Source organism: Dromiciops gliroides, chromosome 1 (genome assembly GCF_019393635.1).
Source record: "Dromiciops gliroides isolate mDroGli1 chromosome 1, mDroGli1.pri, whole genome shotgun sequence".
Lineage (NCBI taxonomy): Eukaryota > Metazoa > Chordata > Mammalia > Microbiotheria > Microbiotheriidae > Dromiciops > Dromiciops gliroides.
Genome location: NC_057861.1, coordinates 625885977 through 625905583, shown reverse-complemented (window position 1 = coordinate 625905583; position 19607 = coordinate 625885977). Strand labels below are relative to the sequence as shown.

Genomic DNA, 19607 nt, shown 5'->3' with positions numbered 1-19607 from the left:
ACTTGCTCAGGGCCATACCACTAGTAGGTGTCTGAGGTGGGATTTGAATTAGTTCAAATCCCACCTCAGACACTTGACACTTACTAGCTATGTGACCCTGGGCAAGTCACTTAACTCCAATTGCTTCACAAAAACAAAACCAAAAAAAGAAAAAAAAGATCAAAACACCACAGACTGCCACAAAAATCTAAAAGTAAAGCTTTTATCTATACTACTGATTGATGCAAAATACTTAAAAATAACGATACACGTAATATGAAATATCAATAAACAGGCTTTGGTCATAAACTTTCAACTCAAAAAACACCTGTCTCTCCATCAGTTTTCTTTATGAATAAATAGCTCTACAATTATTTATGCTTTCCTTTATTTCAGTCACTACAATTTTATGGATGACTTTACACAGGTCACATGTAGTAGATTAATTCAAACGTTTGATGTCTTTTACTATTGTAAATGAGGTTTCTTTTTTATGAAGTTCTTTTGATCTTTACTGCTGATAAATGAGAATGATTTTTATGAATTAATCTTGTATCATGAAACTACACATTCTTATGCTATCTTCTGTCTTATAATTGCTAAATTTCTAACACAATATCAAAAAAAGTGAAAAAAAACGGGCACCCTTGTTTTTAGTGGGAATATTTCCAATAAAAGTATGAAATGGGGGCAGTTAGGTGGCACAGTGGATAGAGCACCGGCCCTGGAGTCAGGAGTACCTGGGTTCAAAGTCCGGCCTCAGACACTTAACACTTACTAGCTGTGTGACCCTGGGCAAGTCACTTAACCCCAATTGCCTCACTAAAAAAAAAAAGTATGAAATGAGGTCCATCCTGCAGTTGGCAATATCATGATGGTTTTGGAACTATGAATGCACTTTAGATTTTAGCAATGACCTTTTCCGAACAAAAGAGTTTAATTGCTTTGTTTATGTTGCTTTTCTGATACTGAATAAAACTTACATTAGCCTTCTTGGTCACAATAAAAATTTTTTTTCCATTAGCTGTATGTTGTATTTAGTATTTTTCCATTCACTAAAATGAGTTAGTATGGCATAGAGCCTAACTGCTTAAATTGTGGGTTGAGACCCCATATGGTATCTCATAACTGAATGTGGGGGTTGAAATAAATTTGGCAATAGTAAAAGGTTATGCATGCCTATTTTATATATCTATATACTTGGGGTCATGTAAAAATGTCTCAGGCGAAAAAGGGTTGGAAATGGAAAAAGTTTAAGACTTGGTATAGAGAAGAACTAATTAGCCTTGGCATCAGAAAAACCTGGGTTCAAGTGTTGCCTAAGATACACACATATCATCTATGGGACCATAGGTAAGTCACAACCTCTTGGTGCTCCCAAGGTAATTATCTAAGACTATAAAACACAGAGGAGTTGAGGATCTATACTCATGGGAGTTTCCACACCAGATGCTCTGCACACTAATGAAATCTTAAGTCCAGTTAAAAACAAAACAAAACAAAACAACCCATTAAAATTTTTTTTTAGTGCTATCTTTGCTACGAATGAACATTATATTTTCCTCACAAAAGGTATGGGAGCATGTTCCACTTTTCTCTATATTCAAAAACAATCTGTGAACCATAAAGATTACTTGTTCTTGGAAGATTTGAAAGAATTTCACCTGTTTTTTTTTTAAAAAGTAAAATAGGGGCAGCTAGGTGGCGCAATGGATAAAGCACTGGCACTGGATTCAGGAGGACCAGAGTTCAAATCCAAACTCAAGATATTTGACACTAGCTGTGTGGCCCTGGGCAAGTCATTTAACACTCATTGCCCTGCCCCTCCCCCCCCAAAAGAATTTCACCTGTGATCCTGAAGTAACTCACTGATGAGTTTTCTTCTTTTTCCAAGACTGGTCTTTTAAACTATTAATTTTCTGTTCTTAGTTTATTTAAAATGTGTATTTTTTTCTGCTAGTATATCACCATGTGTAGTTTCCTGTTAAGTTTAATTTTGTTTGTCCCTTTTTCATTTGTAATTTTATTACTTTGTCAACTTCCTCCTTCCTCAACTGAGCTTCCTAGTAGTTTGTCAATTTTATCAACCATTAAAAAGCTGTTGCCTTTAATGAAATTGTTCTTTCATTTTCTCTTTTATTTAGTTTGGTGCTTAATTTTATAGTATTTATTTTACTTTTCTCTGAGTTATTTCTTTAGTCCTTGGGTATGGAATGCTGCACGACATAATACTTTTGATATATTGATTAGTTCTGCTAATTTTTTTCTTTCTTCCTAGTTTTTTTTTTTTATTCATTATAAGGAATGGCTTTCTGGGAGGGAAGAGAATAATAAAATGAGAAATGCAGATAATGAAAAAACAGTCATTTTGTCTTCTCCAACTCTTTGTGACCCTATTTGGGGTTGTCTTAGCAAAGATACTGGAGTGGCTTGCCATTTTACACATGTGGAAACTAAAGCAAACAGGGTTAAGTGACTTGCCCAGGGTCATACAGCTAATGTCTGAGGCCAAAATTAAAATGAGGTCTTTCTGCCTCCAGGTCCGGTGTTCTATGTGTTATAAAATGGAAATGAATTTATAATTTTGTTTCAATGATATACAAGGAAAGAAAATTATGTGTGTAGATTGTTTTTATGAAAAAATGGGGAGGCATGAATTTTTTGGAAATAAAGTTTGGAAACAATTGTAAGCAACTGATTAATGGATTTTATTTCAAGGTCCATTCTATAACATTTTTAATGAGATAATTCAGACCATTCACATTTATTGTTAAAAATTTATAAATCTGATTTGTTTTCTGACATTTTCTTACTATTCTTCTTAATGTTTCCTGGAAGTGAAGTTAATCTATAAGTATTAAAATCAATTAATAAAATTACATTTCCTGTTTAAGAAACTTAAGTTTTTAAATGCCCTTCTCATTATAAATAGGGATTTTGTACTAAGCATCACCATCTTCTCTCTATCCCCTTCTACCTTTTTGTTATTAACTTTCTTTTTTTTTAATTAATAAAGTATTTTTTTCTCTTTTTTTCCGTTACATGTAAAGATAGTTCTCAACCTTTGTTTATACAAGCTTTACAATTTCAGATTTTTCTCCCTCCCCTCCCCTCCCTCCCCCTTCCCCTAGACAGCAGGTAATCTAATATAGGTTTTATACACACACACACACACACACACACACACACACACACACACACACACAATTGTTATTAACTTTCATTGTTGGCCTTTTTATTATTAGATATTATCAGATGTTAAGATCACATGAGCATAAATTAAGAGTTGGAAAAAGATCTCAGAAGCTATCTAGTACAATTCCTTCAATTTACAGAGAGAAAACAGGCCCAGAGATATTGAACAACTTGCTCAAAGTCCCAGCAAACCCTAGTTGAGATGTGATCTAAGTTCCCTTGACTACAAATACAGCATCCTTTCCTTTGTACTCAACTGCCTCCCAAAGTAGTCTTTGTAATGTTTAAATCAAATTAATTTGTTTCCATTACAATTAGAAAAGGCAGGGCGGCTAGGTGTCGCAGTGGATAAAGCACCGGCCCTGGATTCAGGAGTTCCTGAAATCAAATCCGGCCTCAGACACTGGACACTTACTAGCTGTGTGAACTTGGGCAAGTCACTTAACCCCCATTGCCCTGCCAAAAAAAAAAAAAAAAAAGAAAGAAAAGGATATTATATTTTAAAATCAAAGTATATTTAATTAATATTAAGCTAAAATCCAGTCAATATGAAGTCTTTCCTCTACTGATTATATAGACCCCTTAATTTATGGATACTTTTCGTTTCAAACAATATTGCCATGGCTTCAGCCTATGAAATGTGGGGGCCCATGTTTTGAAGACTTTTGCACATTTTTGTGCAATTTCCTTGTTTTTAAAGTCTTGATGATATTCTAATTGACAATATTCTAATATTGTCTAATTGTCTAATATTGTCTCTCAATAATTGGAGTTTCTCTCTTTGTAATTCTATAGTTTAACTGTCTCAGGAAATCAGGATGTACATAGTCAATTATGCTATAATGCTTATTTTGAAAACACGAATTTGTTCCAACGAGATATTTTATATTAGGAAATGATCCGAGTATAACAAATTTTGTGTTTGCTTATACTTGATTTTGTCTGAGAGAAGATACAGAAAACAATACTTCACAATAATTTACAAGCTGTTGCCCTTTGAACACCCACTTCTTTCAAGGTAAAGTGCCATTTATTGTATATTTTCTGGTGTAGTAGATGTGGTCCGAGGAGAGTTAATCTACTCCTCTACTCTTTTCCACCAAAAGGTGGGCAGAGGAGCCTCTGAGTTGGTTGATAGCTATTCCACTTTATCAGCCTGGGCCCTAAGAGAATGGGGATTGGAGCTTCCACTTGGTCATGTGGAAACCACCACTATTTATTGTAGTACCTATTAAGTATTCTTTTATTTTTTTAAGTGAGGCAATTGGGGTTAAGTGACTTGCCCAGGGTCACACAGCTAGTAAGTGTTAAAGTGTCTGAGGCTGCATTTGAACTCAGGTACTCCTGACTCCAGGGCCGGTGCTCTATCCACTGAGATACCTAGCTGCCCCCTATTAAGTGTTCTTAACCATTTAATGTGCTACTCTATTTTTTTATGTGTCACTGGTGTTTTTGAGCATTGTACCCTTAACACCATTTCTCCCACAAGTCCTGTGGTTATTACACAATTTTGCATAGCTTGGTGATTTCTAGGAACTCATATGTCCCCTTGTAGAACTAAATTCATGTGCTCTCTACTCGTGTTTGCCTGATCTAGTTCTACCTGGCAAAGTATCTGTCAATTAGCTCCTTAGTGTTTAGCTTGTTTTCTTTTTCAGTGCCATCTCAGATCATAATAAATTTGTTTAAACTTCTAAATCTGTTACTTAATCCAGCATAATATATGTAAAGTGCTTTGCAAACCTTAAAGTGCTATATGTTAGCTGCTATTATTACATATATTAGTTGCTTTTGAAGTTCTATTACATCTTATTCTTATCCTTCAATTAAAAAAAACCACTGATCTTTGCTTAATGTTGTTATATTTACTACCTCTGCTGATTTTTTTTTGATGATTAGTCACTTTACAATTTACCTGTTTTCTCATAGGTTTTTATCTGAATTTTGTCTCATCCCGATTCCTTTAATTTAAAAAAAAATAAGTTTTTATGTATAACTTTGGGTTTTTATAACATCTTACATATCTCAAGTATCCTTTCCCCTCCCAGAGAGCCATCCCACAGTACAAATACTTTTAGAGAGGAAAAAAAAAATCAATATATTGACCAGTACATTGAAAACGATCTGAAAACACGTGCAATACATAACAACTGTGGGCCTTTCAGCTTGGGGTATCCTTTCATATCTTTTTATTCAAGTCCTGCTTGAGCTTTATATTTTTGTTACATTTTTTTTTGATGTATAGTTTTTCTTTCCATTATATTGTAGTTTGTGTATTGTTTTCTTGGCTCTGCTTACTTCATTCTGCATCAGGTTTTTTTTTTGGGGGGGGAGGGGGGAGCCTGTGTTTATAGTGGTAGAACATTGGAATGAATAATTCTGTTCTGTTCAGGGTATTTGAGCAGAGCTGGATCCCTTAGTTTCTTTCTAAATATGTCATCTTATAGGAAGTTCTCATGAAAAATTTTATTCTCCAACCGTACCTAGATATCCGAACTCTATTTGCACTGTCATTGCTTCAGGTTCTAAAAAGGAAGATCAAAGTGACTCATGCATTTGTGAAGTTGTAGAGATCAAAACATGCTTGCATACCTACCTGTCTGAATGAACAAGCTAGACAAGGTTCAATTTATAAAAGTTATCTGACTGCAATAAAAGGAAAAGAATTGGCCTCAGAGTAGCAGCACTTAACAGCCACACCTTTCAGAGAAGTCAAGACCCTCCCTGGTTGCCTTTTGCTCCCTGGATAGAAGGGCACAGTATATGTTTACACACCAAAATAAGAAACCTAGAAACATATTCTGAGCTTCTTGTTCTTGCTCACTCTTAACTGTTCTGATAGCGGGGTGGCAGCAGTGAGGCAATTATGACAATGCAGGTGTTCAAGGGCATAGAATAAAGCTTTGCAGTTGGATAGTCTTTGGCAGGAACTACATGTCCTTTTCTCCAGAATTTTCTACTACTTCATAACTTCTCCTAAGAAAATAACACTACAATGCACTAAAGATACTTAAATTCTCAAATTGAGAGAAATTTGGTTCACAAATCTATAATAACAATGAGTTGACATTTATATGGAGTGTCTCAAAAGTCAGCGCAGTATTAAGCTTTAATAGTTTAATACTGCACTGAGACTTGTGGGATCCCCAGTATAACACTTCAAGATTTAAAAATCAATCACTCTATATGCATTATTTCATTTTAGCCTCAAAACAATCCTGTTGTGATTCTATTACATACATTATTACATTTTACACATAATAAAACTGAAGCTTAGAGAGATTTAAGTGACTTGCTCAGGGTCACATACTGTTTAAGTATTAGACAATTTTACCACCACAACATATGTTCTCTCTTCAATCGATGAAGGAAAAGAAATATAGCATAATACTGAACAAACTCTCGCTGCACTCAGTTTTTCAGCCGATGGATAAAGGAGAGAAGGCAACACAAACAAGGACCTCAATCAAATAACAAGGAAATAAGGTATTGGTCCAAATATAAATCATGCCTTAATATAGACCAGGGCTCCTTAAACGTTTTTTTCCCCACTTCTAACCCCTTTTGGCCCTAGAAATGCTTACAGGACCCTGGGTATGTAGGTATATAAAATAAGTATGCATAACTTTTTACTGTTGCCAAATTTTTCGCAACACCCACACTCAGTTAGTTGCCCGACTTAATATGGGGTTGAGGCCCACAGTTTAAGAAGCTTTGATATAGACTATACCTCTACACAGAATCTCTGAAAGATTACACATACACAGAAAAATTATCAATTATATAAGTGGCTTTCAGGTTTTCTGCAAGCCTAATTTGATGAAAAGGTGTGGCCTATACACCTATACACCAGTATGGTACACCTCCCTCAAAGGCAGTCAGTCATCTTGGGTGGAACCCTGAGAAATAGACCGTTCCCATGCTTAGACAGCTGAAAGGTAACAAAATACAAAGCAGACATCTTTGTAAATATTGGAATATAGCTAACCTAGGTCTTCTATTTTCCCAAAAAACTGTTTAATCAGTGGCAACAGCAGTACCAGTTGCTCCTTACTATACCTTTTAAACCAGCTCAGTGGAGCCCATATAGTACAAGGGAAAAATCTGTCTCGATGACATTTTGTATTTGTCTTTTCTGCTTTGTGCCATCAAGGAGACCAACATTTAAAGAATGGCATATGCTACCTGTCCACAAAATAGTCTTCAATTCATTGCAATACTGTGGACACTTTTTACCTTTTCTAATATAGGCAACTTTCTCGTTGGAAAATAGTTGAAAAATATTGAAAACATTTACTCTTTTTTTGTCTCTTACTATTACTTTGGGCAGATCTGTAAATTTTACACAAGATCCTTTCCACATTTCAGTTTAGGGTTTCATAGGAAGTGTGGTAATTAGGTTTACAACGTAAACAAAAAACCCAAAACAAATGAGGAAGGCTAGATGATTCGAGGGGTTAGAAAAACTTATTAGCTAGAAATTGTAACTTCTGCCAGATCTAGTTAACTCTTTGACTAGAGTATGGTGCCAATGAAGTTAAGATTGAGGTCTTTAATGTGGAAATGTTTAACATGATTGTATACATGTATATAACCTATATATCAGATTGGTTGTTGTCTTGGGGAGGGGGGAGGGAAAGGAGAGAGGTGGAAAAATCTGGAACTTAAAATCTTATAAAAACGAATGTTGAAAACTATGTTTACATGTAAGTGGAAAAAATAAAATACTATTAAGATTGAAAAAAAGACTGAAGGTCTCATTCCTAAAAGAATAAATTAAATAGAAAAAATAATAAGTTTCAGGGAAGATAAATGTGCAGGTTGGAATGTATGAGCTCTTCTTAGGTTTCTAATATTGCTAAGATTCTATTATCTCTATTCCATAGCTAGAAAGAAAACCCATAACCTTGGGAACCTGTCTTATATGTGAAAAAATCACTGACTTCATAAGCCCTCATCAGTCTGAATACTTCAGTACAAACCCATCATCACTACAGGAAAAAAACCACTCAAAGCAAAAATCCTATTGTCTGAATCAGTAGCATTACTTTTGAACATTACATTTTAATTAATCAGTAGTTAATATCATGGACTAAGGATGCCAACTGGAACTCTCCTAAGTTTTCTGAGAAGTTTCTCAGTAGTCCTAACAGTTCTTCCTCCCACCTAAGAAAACAAAAAACTTAGGCTGATTAAATCAGAAAAAAGTGATTTCCCTTCTTATCCTCCAAAGTATTTCCTCCAGGTTAAGTTTAAGAGTACATTTTCTAGACTCTTCAGAGGAAATCTGTTGCTTCAGTCCCCTAGTGAACCTATAGCAGGAAGAGGGGGATAGTTAGCTCCAGTACAGTCAATCCCCAAATCCTGATGACTACTAAAATTAAAGAAACGAAGAAGCAGCAGGCAATATAATCCATTATTTGAAGGCCAAAAAATTAGCAAATAGTTAATGCTATAAATTCATAAAAGACAACTCCCCCCCAAAAAAATTAAAAAACAAAATAAGAAAAAAGGTATATTGGAAAAAGTTAAAATTTCTTCAATAAAACAATCTTCAGAACGCACAAAAAGCCCCCATTTGGGAAGATTCAATACTGATTTATAAGCTAAGTCGATATAATTGCAGAGTCATTGGGATAATGTAGCCACTCCAGGTGTTACTGGTTACTCTGGGTTTCACTGAGTTTTTTTAAATACTTAAATTAAGGGGGAGGACAAGCAGTGATTAAATTATTGAATTTGTTTGTTCATAAAATTTAGGACTGGAAGGATCTTAAAACACCTAGTCAGAACTTTTCATTTTATAAATAGGGAAACAAGTCATGAGACATTAAGTAACTTGCCCAAATTCAGTAAAGTCAAAATTCTAACCCATGTCCTGATCTCAAACCCTAGGTTCTTTCAACCAGACCACATTTCATTTCAAACATTTCCTAGCTCTGAAATCTTGTTTTTAAAAAAAGAGTGCTAAAAATACCAAGATAGGAAGGCGTTTTATTCAAGGCACAGCAGGCTGATTTCCTGAACACTAAGTATTTTCACACCTGATGGGAACAGTTTGCCTGTGTCCATCTGTCATCAGTACCACGCCCCCCCCCCCAATAAAAACAAGCCAACAACATGCTGACAACTAAACCTACACCCTGCCACAACCATGTCATATGACCCTAACTAATAGACAATACGACTACCATAGAACCTGGGCCACAATCAGATGACTGACACAAAATGAAATTCCATCTGATACATTCATGCCCCTTTACATCCCTCTAACCATTCTTTCCCTAAGTTCCTTCAATCCATCTTTAGAGAATCTAGAAATCAACTGGGCAGGTACAATACCATGTCTGGTAGAGGTGTTCAATAGGCAACTTAAAAACCCACTGACTGCTATCCAAAAGAATACTTAAAGCAAAATTTATACCTCCATATTATGGATCGAATACTTGTAAGGGACTCAAACTGTTATTTTCAAGAATATAGTTTGCTCTAGGCCCTCTGTATTTAACCTCTCTTCAAGGCTTAGGACCTTACTTTAAAATTAAAAAGATCGGAAACTGACATAGATCCCACACCCTTCTTGCTAGTGTTCCATTTTAACTACTGTGAAGGGATGCAGGAAAAAGGCAATACCAATTATCAGCTCTTAATTATAGTCTTCAAAACTCTAGTAAATGGTCTGTCACAGTTTTCATTATAAACCTTGATTTCACAGGAGGTAGACAGACTAAGCTTGTATTAATGTACAAAAGATGGGACCTACTTTTAGAGGACTTATTATACAAGGTGTGCCAAAGACTTTTGGAACACCCTATGTATTAGTTGGTACACAACAAGAATTAAATGGTTTTATTGATTCCCTGCTTACATCCCTTACTAGCATATTTGGAGCAGATAACACTAAAGTAAAAAAGTAATTTTCTTGAATTGAAAGTCTATTGTAGGGGCAGCTAGGTGGTGCAGTGGATAAAGCACCGGCCCTGGATTCAGGAGTACCTGAGTTCAAATCCGACCTCAGACACTTGATACTTACTAGCTGTGTGACCCTGGGCAAGTCACTTAACCCTCATTGCCCTACCAAAAACAAAAACCAGAAAGAAAGTCTATTGTGGAGGGCAGCTAGGTGGTGCAGTAGATAAAGCACCGGCCTGAATTCAGGAAGACCTGAGTTTAAATCTAGTTGTGTGACCCTGGGCAAGTCACTTAATCCTCATTGCCCTGACCAAAAAAAAAAAAAGGAAGAAAAAGTCTATTGTGGGAGATAGATACATAGTGTCTGTGATGAAGGCAAAGCTGTAATTAAAATATACGTTAAACACCTATTGTGTACCAAGCCTGATGCTTAAGGACTGAGTCAAGATACAAAGTTTGGATTAGAATTTACTTTTGCACTGATCCTTAGGAAAGAAAGGGCTAAAAAAAAAAAAATCTCAGGAAGACGTGCTAATTCTAGTCCCTGATAGCTGAAGCAGCTTCCTGGATGGCTCCAAAACAAAAATCTAAGCCAAGATCGAGTAGTTTAAAACATACATAAACAACAAAAGATGTAACCTGAGCACAAACTACATTTATCCGACTGTTTTTATACTCTCTAATTACTACTGCAGTGCAGTTTGACTAATCCTCCCCTTTCCCCAAGTCCTTACCATTGCTGTAGGCGTAGGGAGATTCAGATGCTCCATCTTGAAGGCTCTCCAGGATTTCTCCCTTTCCAACATCACTGTCTCCTACCAGCAGGAATTTGAGCAGATAATCATAGCTCTTCACAGGGCTGCCCTGGGTCCCCATTCTCCCTCTCATTAGCAAAGAGGCAGGATCTGCATACTAAACATGCAGCCACAACGACACAAGAGCACAGGTTCCAGCTTCCAGTCTTTGAGAGATGATCCCCCTGAGGGGGTGGTTGTTGTTGAAGAGAGAGGGTGAAAGTAGAGGGGAGATTCACCCTCTCAAAAGGAACTCTGCGTCCCGCTCACTTTCCATAATTGATCTTCCGGGTGAAAACCCTCCTCCATCCTGACATAAAAAGAAGATGTCAACTGAGTTATTAATATCCCTTATGGGTACCACAAATATGTACTGCCGAACTACCAAACCCAATATATGGTCTGAGAGTCCTGTGTAAGATGCTGTTCTCTTTGCTAAGCAGGGTGAAGTTGAGGGAGGCAAAGGTGATCACAAAGAAGGCAAGAAAAGCAGTCAAATTTATTAGCCTGTATTTCAAGTTTTCACTTTCACTGCTCCCTCTCCTTCTTAAAAAGGGCTTGTCCCTGAAATGATTCAAATAGGACAACGGCCAATATTTTTTTTTAAATACCTCTATACAGAACAAAAACAATCTAGAGCATCTGGGAAAACACAATCCAAACCATTACTAGGCAGGTCCTAATCACCCTCTTTACACTCTGAGTAGGTTCCCTCTTCCCCCAGTCTCAGGTCTTTGCTCCCCTTCGCTTTGGGGGAAGGGGGCCTCAAATACAAAGACACGGGATCTGCTAAGATTTGGCCTCCTCGATCGATAAGGTAGATAATTTAAATTCATGCCCATCTTGCTGCAGCTGTGTCCCCCACCCCTCAGCTCATTGTTCATCCCCACCCCACCTCAGTGCTTCCCTTCCACCAGCGGCGGGTGAGGGGGGCCGCAGGTCCCTTCCCCCGGAGCCCCGAGCCCCTCGAGCCCGAGGCTCCCGGGGCGCGGAAGGAGCCCGCGAGCTAGAGGGAGGAGAGTGAACAGGGAAGGGGGGGGGGACCCCAGCCCTTTTCCCTGAGGAGGGCGGGCGGCTGTGGGGGCAGAAAGGTTACCTCGGCCGAGACGCACCTGCTCCTCCTCAGGAGAGCCCCGAGGCGCGGAGCGGCCCGGCCCGACCCGGCCTGGCCCACCGCCGATGTCGCCACCTCCTCTCAGGCCCGCGCCGGCTTCCTTCCCTCCCCAGGCGGCCGCCGCCCCAACGCGAGCCCGGGGCCGAGCGCGGGATGACTGGGTGGGGGCCGCCCCCTCAAGGAGGGAAGGGCGGCGAGCGAGGGGTCTCGGTGGAAGGGGCCTGGGAAGGACTGGGCACCCGGGGAAGGCTGGGCTGAGTGTCTCCAGGGCAGCTCAGGAGCCGGTTCAAAAGCGGCGATGAGGCTGCTCCAGGGCCGCCTCGGCTTCCAGCACCCACTGCCACAGAGACCCGCCGCCCCGCCCCCCTCCTCAACCAGCTCTCGCCCACAGGCCCCAGGCTCCGCCTTCTAGCAGTTCCGATTGGTCGCTCACCACCCACCCTCCACGAGCCATTGGCCCGCTGACCCCTCCATCATAACCCGCCCGAGTCCGCCCAGCCTACTCAGTACGCTCCTCCCTCTCCGCACCCACTCCGGCGAGGCGACCAACCAAAAACTTGCGGCGTTAGGGGGGTTTTTTTGTTGTTGGTTTTGTTTTTTTGGTTTTTTTTGCACAAGCTTCCCACTGTTACCACCGGGGGAGGGATGGTCCCCGACGTAGGCAGACGCCCTCCCCTCTGGGAAAACTACAGATCCCATCAGACCGCCAAATCGCCTTCTCTCGTGAGGCACCAGGGAAGAGCCAGGCGCATTGCTCACTGGGAATTGTAGTCGTTTGCAGTCATCCTATCAGAAGACGTGTGCGTGGACTGGCCAATCGGCGCTCAGAGAAGTTACGGGCGGTGGGACTTCCGGTATCTGCTAGTGAGCTGTGGAGGGGAAAAAAGGTAAATAGAAGCTGAGGAGATTGGGAGAATCATCTCGCGAACCGTGAGGTTAAGGCGTTTCCATCCCTTAACCTCGGGGAGTTCCTGGGATAAAGAGGGAGACAGCCCTTTTCCTGGGAGAGATCTCCGGAAGAAGTAAATCTCCTCTGTCCCAAGGTAGCTCCCAGTAGGAGGTGGGAGCCTTTATTCTGAGGACCGCAGGTTTGGAGGAGGAAGATGGAATAGGAAGGAAGAGCCATCAGTTATTCAGTCACTAAACATTTATTAAGCGCCTACTATGTGCCACACACTATGTTAAATGCTTTAGGAACTCAGTTAATTGGGGGAAGCAACATGCAATCAACTTTTATCTACCAACAAGAAATATACATGATAAATTGGAGATAATCAATAGAAGAAAGGCACATCAACAGAAGTTGACAACCATCCCTAGCTGTGATGAGATTGGCGTTAAGGTGTTCTGTACTGGGAAAAGCCCAACGGGGACGGGAGAGGTTGCTGAAGGAATGGTCATCTTGGGCCAGGTCTCTTGAAATTAGGCTTTTGGGGGGGAGGGGGAGGGAAAGAGTGGAATTCCAGTTGGTAGAAATGTCAGAAGCAAGGATTTAAGACCTGGGCAGTGAGATGTGCTTCAGATGAGAACTTTCCAGTTGACTGGAATTTAGGAGTCAAATCAAGTGAACAAGCATTAATCAAACACCTACATAGTTTGTCAGGCTCTGTGCTTGAGTTTATGGGGATACAAAGAAAGGCAAGCATTAGGACCTTAGAAATCATCTAATCCAGTGCCTTTTTTTTTTTGTACACTACAAAAATGAGGGCTAGAGAGGAAATGATTTGCCTGAGGTCATGCCCTGCTTTAGTGGCAGAAGAGAACTCAAATCTCCAGTCTCTTCCTTTCCATTGTATGTCACAGTTCTGGGGCTGTAGTAAAGATAATGAATGAGAAGTGGAATTAAGTCAGCAAACATTTATTAAACACTTATTCTGTGTCAGTTACTCTAAGTGCTGGAGGGTACAAAGAAAGACAAAAAAAATCCCTTCCTTCTGAGAGGTCACATTCTAATAGGGGAAAACAACATGCAAACAAGTATATACAAGATATATACAGAGTATATTGGAGGTAATCTCAGAGCATTAAGAGAGATCAGGAAAGAATTCCTGCATGCAGAAGATGAGATTTTAGCAGAGACTTGAATAACCAGGAGGCATAGGGTGGCAGAGAATTCCAGATGTGGGGAACAGCCAATGAAAATATGCAAAGTAGGGAGGCGGAAGTTCTTGTTCCTTCTGCAGCAAGGAGTCCATGTGTGGAAGGGAATACGTTTAAAATGACTGGAAAGGCAGGAAAGTTGTTATAGGCTTTAAAAGCCAAACAGCTTCAACTGTAAAATAAGGAAGGTAACACACTACCTACCTCAAGGATAGTTGTGAAGAATGTACTTTGTAAACCGTAAAGGCTTAAATAAATCTGAACTATTTGTAATTCAATAATTTACTATAAGCCTTAAGTGATCTGCAAAGCAAAACAAAAGTGATCTGCAAGAGTCACCAAGCTAGTAAGTGGCACTGCTGTTTCTTTAAATAGAAATGTTTCAATGATTAAAAAGATATATGTAGGCGGCAGCTAGGTGGCACAGTGGATAGAGCACCGTCCCTGGATTCAGGAGGACCTGAGTTCAAATTTGGCCTCAGACACTTAACACACTTACTAGCTGTGTGACCCTGGCCAAGTCACTTAACCCCAATTGCCTCACTAAAAAAAAAAAAAGATATATATAAATGAAAACTTTAAAAGGGATTTTTGCTTTCCTTAGTGAGCTGCCTTTGCCAAAAGAGGCCAGTGCAGGGAATAACCCTGATTAAGAGTAATAACAGCTTACGCTTCCATAGTATCAACCTTCACAGAGTTCAAAGAACTTGGCCTCATTATTTTTTAGAACTTTCTTGTGAGGCAGGCAGGAGGCTACTGATCTCCCCATTGCACAGATGAGTTAACTAAGTATGAGTGATTTGCCTTTCGTCTCACACTGAGTCAGAGGCACAGCTAGGGCTTGATTTTAGTTGTCTGACTAGTAATTTTATAGGCCTCATTAAGTGTCACCTTCAGGCAAAGTGAATTGTGCTAAGTGGTAGGGATGCATACTTGAATGCGTAGTGGGAGGGGGATGGGAATGTAAAGATTAAAAAGTGGTCTCTTTCTTTTTTTCTTTTGTTTTGGCTGGGCAATGAGGGTTAAGTGACTTGCCTAGGGTCTCACAGCTAGTAAGTGTCAAGTATGTGAGGTCAAATTTGAATTCAGGTCCTCCTGAATCCAGGGCTGGTGCTTTAGCCACTACATCACCTAACTGCCCGGGCCCCCCCCCCCCCCCCCCCCCCCCCCCGTCTCTTTCAATAGAAATAATTTTTTTAAAACTAGGTATATTATATTATATGTAATTATATAATATGTATATTATGGTATGGATAAATTGATTATTAGTCTCATTATAATAATCTCCACCTTGGGGGGTACAGGAGAGGGCTTATCCTAATTTGGAATTCCTGGGGTCCTAAACCAACCCCTGAGTCGGGTACCTTTTTCAGTGGAGGTATGTTTTTGGGGTTTACACATCATAAGGTGAATCTGGGGACAAATTTGGCCTTTTCTGCACATGTCTCTTTCTGGTTCCCATTACTAGTTTTAAAACATAATCATTTTTCATTAGAATTTCTATACCCTTGTCATTTCCTTTATTGTTATTTGACCTGACCCGTTATGGTCCCATTGTGGGTACTGATCACTGTGGGTACAAGAACCTAGCATAAGTTATCCATTAACTGGGGTCTGACTCCCTTTTAGAGCTAATATCTGAATTAGAGCTTGGATCTTAGGTTTTTCTATTAACCCCTTTTTGCCTCCTACATCAAACCTAGGCCCTAACTTGGTTTTTTTTGTTTGTTTTGGTGAGACAATTGGGGTTAAATGACTTGCCCAGGGTCACACAGCCAGTGAGTGTTAAGTGTCTGAGGCTGGATTTGAACTCAGGTCCTCCTGACTCCAGGGCCCGTGCTTTATCCACCACATCACCTAGCTGCCCCCGGTCTCTTTCAATATAAAGAATTTTCAAAAAAACTAAATAGTAAACTAATAATTAAATCCTGAACAAAGATGAAATATTTGCAAGGCAAAGTGCATCATTGGGGCAATAAGTGAATTTAGATAGGATGGATGTGAGGGAAAAATTCATCCTCTTCTCAATAATTCTCAGGAACTCAGCAGTGAGGTGACAAAGGCTTTATTTTCTTCTCATGAGAAGGAGGCATCCTAGTGTGCAGCTAGTGGGTGCCCAGAAAGGGGGCTCGCAGGCCCTGTTTTATACCCTAGTCCCTAACGCGAATGGACCTTCCCCTTTTTCATCACTGGTCGGAGTTACAATCTGCATGCAAAAACTAGCTAATCGGAACACAGTATTCCCACCTCTCTTCCTTGTATGGGCATAACTCAGGAGTGGACCTTATACTTCCTTATATGGACAGAACTCTGGAGAGGACCTAATTGAGACCAGGGCTCCTTGAACCATTCGACCTTACTAACCTGAGGGGGAGGAGGGGATCTGAGACCTTTGTCCTACAAACAGGTCAGGAGGAGTATGACTGACTGTTACATCCACATTGAGAGGAGACAACTACCCATTTCTCACAATGGAGTTGGTAGAAATTGTCACTTCATTAGATCAGTTCCGGAAGTCTTCCTAGAAGAAGTCACGTCCTTGCCCTCCCACCTCCTCAAAAAGGAGATCTCTCTATCAAATTTCTCAGCATTTTGCCTGAACCTCACCTCTGCCCTAATGTCACTGTTATTTTGGATATTTGCCCTTTTGTTCCCCTACTCCAACTTGCCCCTGCCCCCATGAAATCATAAGCTTTTTGAGAACAGGACAGGGACCGTTTCATTTTTGTTTTTGATATTGCCAGAGCATAGCACAGTTTCTTGCATCTATTCAACACTTTAAAACATTGAATTGAGGTGGGCTTTCAAAGTGTTATGAGCCTAGAAGAACCTTCTCCTTGAGAAACTAAACCAAAGGGCAGACACACCTAAAGAGATAAGTGGCACCGGATGGAGATTGAGCTAGGTCCAGGACCACCACCCTTCATTCCAGCCTCCCCCACCCCAGGGGAGATAAGATTAGGTGTGGCTGCTGCCTTTGTGGCAAGAGGACAGAGATGGCTTGAGAGATCCAGAGCCGCCCCTCACCCAACTTCCCCCAGCCACCACTAGTGGGGGATGGTCCTCCCCCAATAAGGGAATTTTCCCCAGTCAGATGATCACCCCCATCAGTCCTCTATAAAAGTATCTGCCTGTCTCCTGCGGGAGGAGATAGGTGTCTCAGAGCCACACCTCTGTGCTATGCCTTCTTCCCATGAGAAGTCCAAGGATTTCTCTCTTGCTTTCCTTTCCTTAGTACCCTAAATAAACTTATTTTATTCTAATCGGATTTGTGTGGAAGAGGGTGTAATTCTTTAAAGTGGAATTTCTAAGGACCCCAACCCCTTTCCCAAATCCCTACCCTATCCCAAACCCCAACTCCTACCCCTACCCCTATGCCATCCCCCCACCGTATTTCCCCTTAACAAAAGACATCTTATTAGTGTGGGATGGATTTAGGGTCAAAATAATCGTGAGTCGTCCCAAAAGAATTACAAGACTCAGTGACTCAGTTTCCCAAGTTTTATTGCAATACTGTGAGTAAACCCGGAGAGCATCATGGAGGTGTCTCTCCAATAAGGAAAGAAAAGACAGTTATATTTATACTATGGAGAAATTGATTATCAGTCACATTATGATAATCTCCACCTTAGGGAGGTACAGGGGAGGGCTTATCCTAATTTGGAGTTCCGGGGGGCTTGGGCCAACCCCTGAGGTGGGTACCTTTTTCCTGTGGAGGTGTGTTTTGGGGGTTTACATGGTATAAGGTAAATCTGGGGACAAATTTGGTCTTTTCTGTGCATGTTACCTTTTCATTCCCATGCCTAGTTTCAAAATATTTTCATTTATCAATTAGAATTTCTATACCCTGTCTGTTATAGTTAAGGTCTCTTATGACCTGCCTCTTCATGTTCTTGTTATAAGTGCTGATTAATGTGGATAACAAGAACCTAGGCCCCGACTTGTATTTTTTTGGGGGGAGGGGTGAGACAATTGGGGTTAAGTGACTTGCCCAGGGTCACACAGCCAGTAAGTGTTAAGTGTCTGAGGTCGGATTTGAACTCAGGTCCTCCTGAATCCATGGCCAATGCTTTATCCACTGCACCACCTACCTGTCCCTCTGATTCGTATTAATGAAGACTCAAGTCTTAAGTTAACTGGGGTCTGAATCCCTCTTAGAGCTCAGATCTAAATTAGAGCTTGGGTCTTAGGTTTTTCTGTTAACCTCTTTTTTGCCTCCTACATCATTATGGAATGGGGAGAGGTAGTGTGAGCCTATGACCAGTCCTCTTTGTTTCTGCCGTTTTCACATCTCCATGCTAGAGCACTGGCCTTGAAGTCAAGAAGATCTGGTTTCAAGCTTCAGCTTCAAGCTGGTTTCAAGCTTCAACACTTACCAGCTATATGGCAGTGGACAATAGCATAATAGCTGTCTCACAGGATCGTTTGGAGAATCAGTCAACAAGTATGCCTCTGTGTGTGTGTGTGTGTGTGTGTAAGGGTTGTTTCCTATTAGAATATACCTTTCTTGAGGGCAGGTACTGTTTCGCTTTTGTCATTGCATCCCTAGCAAACAATACATGAATGTAGATGTGTATACGCATCCATAGTTTAAAATGAGAAATACATCCTCTATTATACAGTAAATGCAACTAACTCAATGCAAAGGCATTTACTAAATGGCACAGTAAAAACAGTCCCTAAAAAATATTCCCCCTCCCCATAAACCCGGGGCACATTTTCCCATAAATATATATAGTGTTCATGGAAAGAGTGGTCACAAACTTAAGAGTACAAAGGGAATGAGACATATATTTAGGGAACTCATATAGCTAAGGCTTCCCATGCCTCTGGTACTGAAGGGACCAGATGTCTGCTCTGCTATGAACACCACCCACCCCCAAATGCACAGCGTTCCTGCAGGGAAGGTGGCTTGTCTGGGCTCTCTAGTTCTGATTTGTCTGAAGTTTGATTCTAGACTAACTGGGCTGCTTGTCTCTTGAATCCATAGTGAACTCTCTTTGCTACCAGAGCTCTCTCTCCTTGAAGCTGCTTCCTTCCTTGAACGCCTCCTATCTAGGTCTCTATCTGTGTCTGTCCTAAGAATATGTCTCTGTTCTCTGCCTCAAACTCTGAATTGCTTCCTGCAGGATACTGGGCTCTTACTATAAAATGCCATGGACCATAGGGAGGAAGAGGGAGAAGGAAATGGATAAGAATTCCCTCCCAACCCCACAAAGTAATTGCTTCTTAGACATTGGCTTCTTCTTTGATTGCTGACTCCAACTCAGGCTGACTGCAACGCCCACTAGCTTTTTTTTTTAATTTTTAGCCCATTAGCTTTTTAAGGATACTACCAAGGGCCAAGCCAACCACTGACAATTGTCCTTACTGCTAAGAAACTTTCACTTTGAAAAGAAAGCCAAAAAGTAGACCCACCTCATTTTCTGCCCCTTTCTACAGTTATAAACTGGGCTGGTAGGTGGACCCCAACTCTTCCCCCACCTGCATATACAATGTAAAAAGTAATTTGA

The 19607-nt window shown here is 40.4% G+C and overlaps 1 protein-coding gene and 1 long non-coding RNA gene across 3 annotated transcripts in view; one reads left to right on the top strand and one right to left on the bottom strand.

The window, feature by feature from the left end:
- The window catches only part of RAB40C (RAB40C, member RAS oncogene family), an 83029-nt gene extending 70681 nt beyond the window's left edge, over positions 1 to 12348 (bottom strand). The window contains exons 1-2 of one of the 2 annotated variants that reach the window (XM_043974129.1): positions 11977 to 12348; positions 10821 to 11190 (exon numbers count right to left, since the gene is read on the bottom strand). In XM_043974129.1, the coding sequence (XP_043830064.1) occupies positions 10821 to 10974 (154 nt within the window). In that variant the 5' untranslated portion in view covers positions 10975 to 11190; positions 11977 to 12348. The remainder of the gene's footprint in view (positions 1 to 10820; positions 11191 to 11976) is intronic. The other variant, XM_043974122.1, reaches the window with a different exon arrangement.
- A 202-nt stretch (positions 12349 to 12550) lies between these two features.
- The window catches only part of LOC122735248, a 40526-nt gene continuing 33469 nt past the window's right edge, over positions 12551 to 19607 (top strand). Inside the window, exon 1 of the long non-coding RNA XR_006354113.1 lies at positions 12551 to 12881. This is a non-coding gene — a long non-coding RNA (uncharacterized LOC122735248). The remainder of the gene's footprint in view (positions 12882 to 19607) is intronic.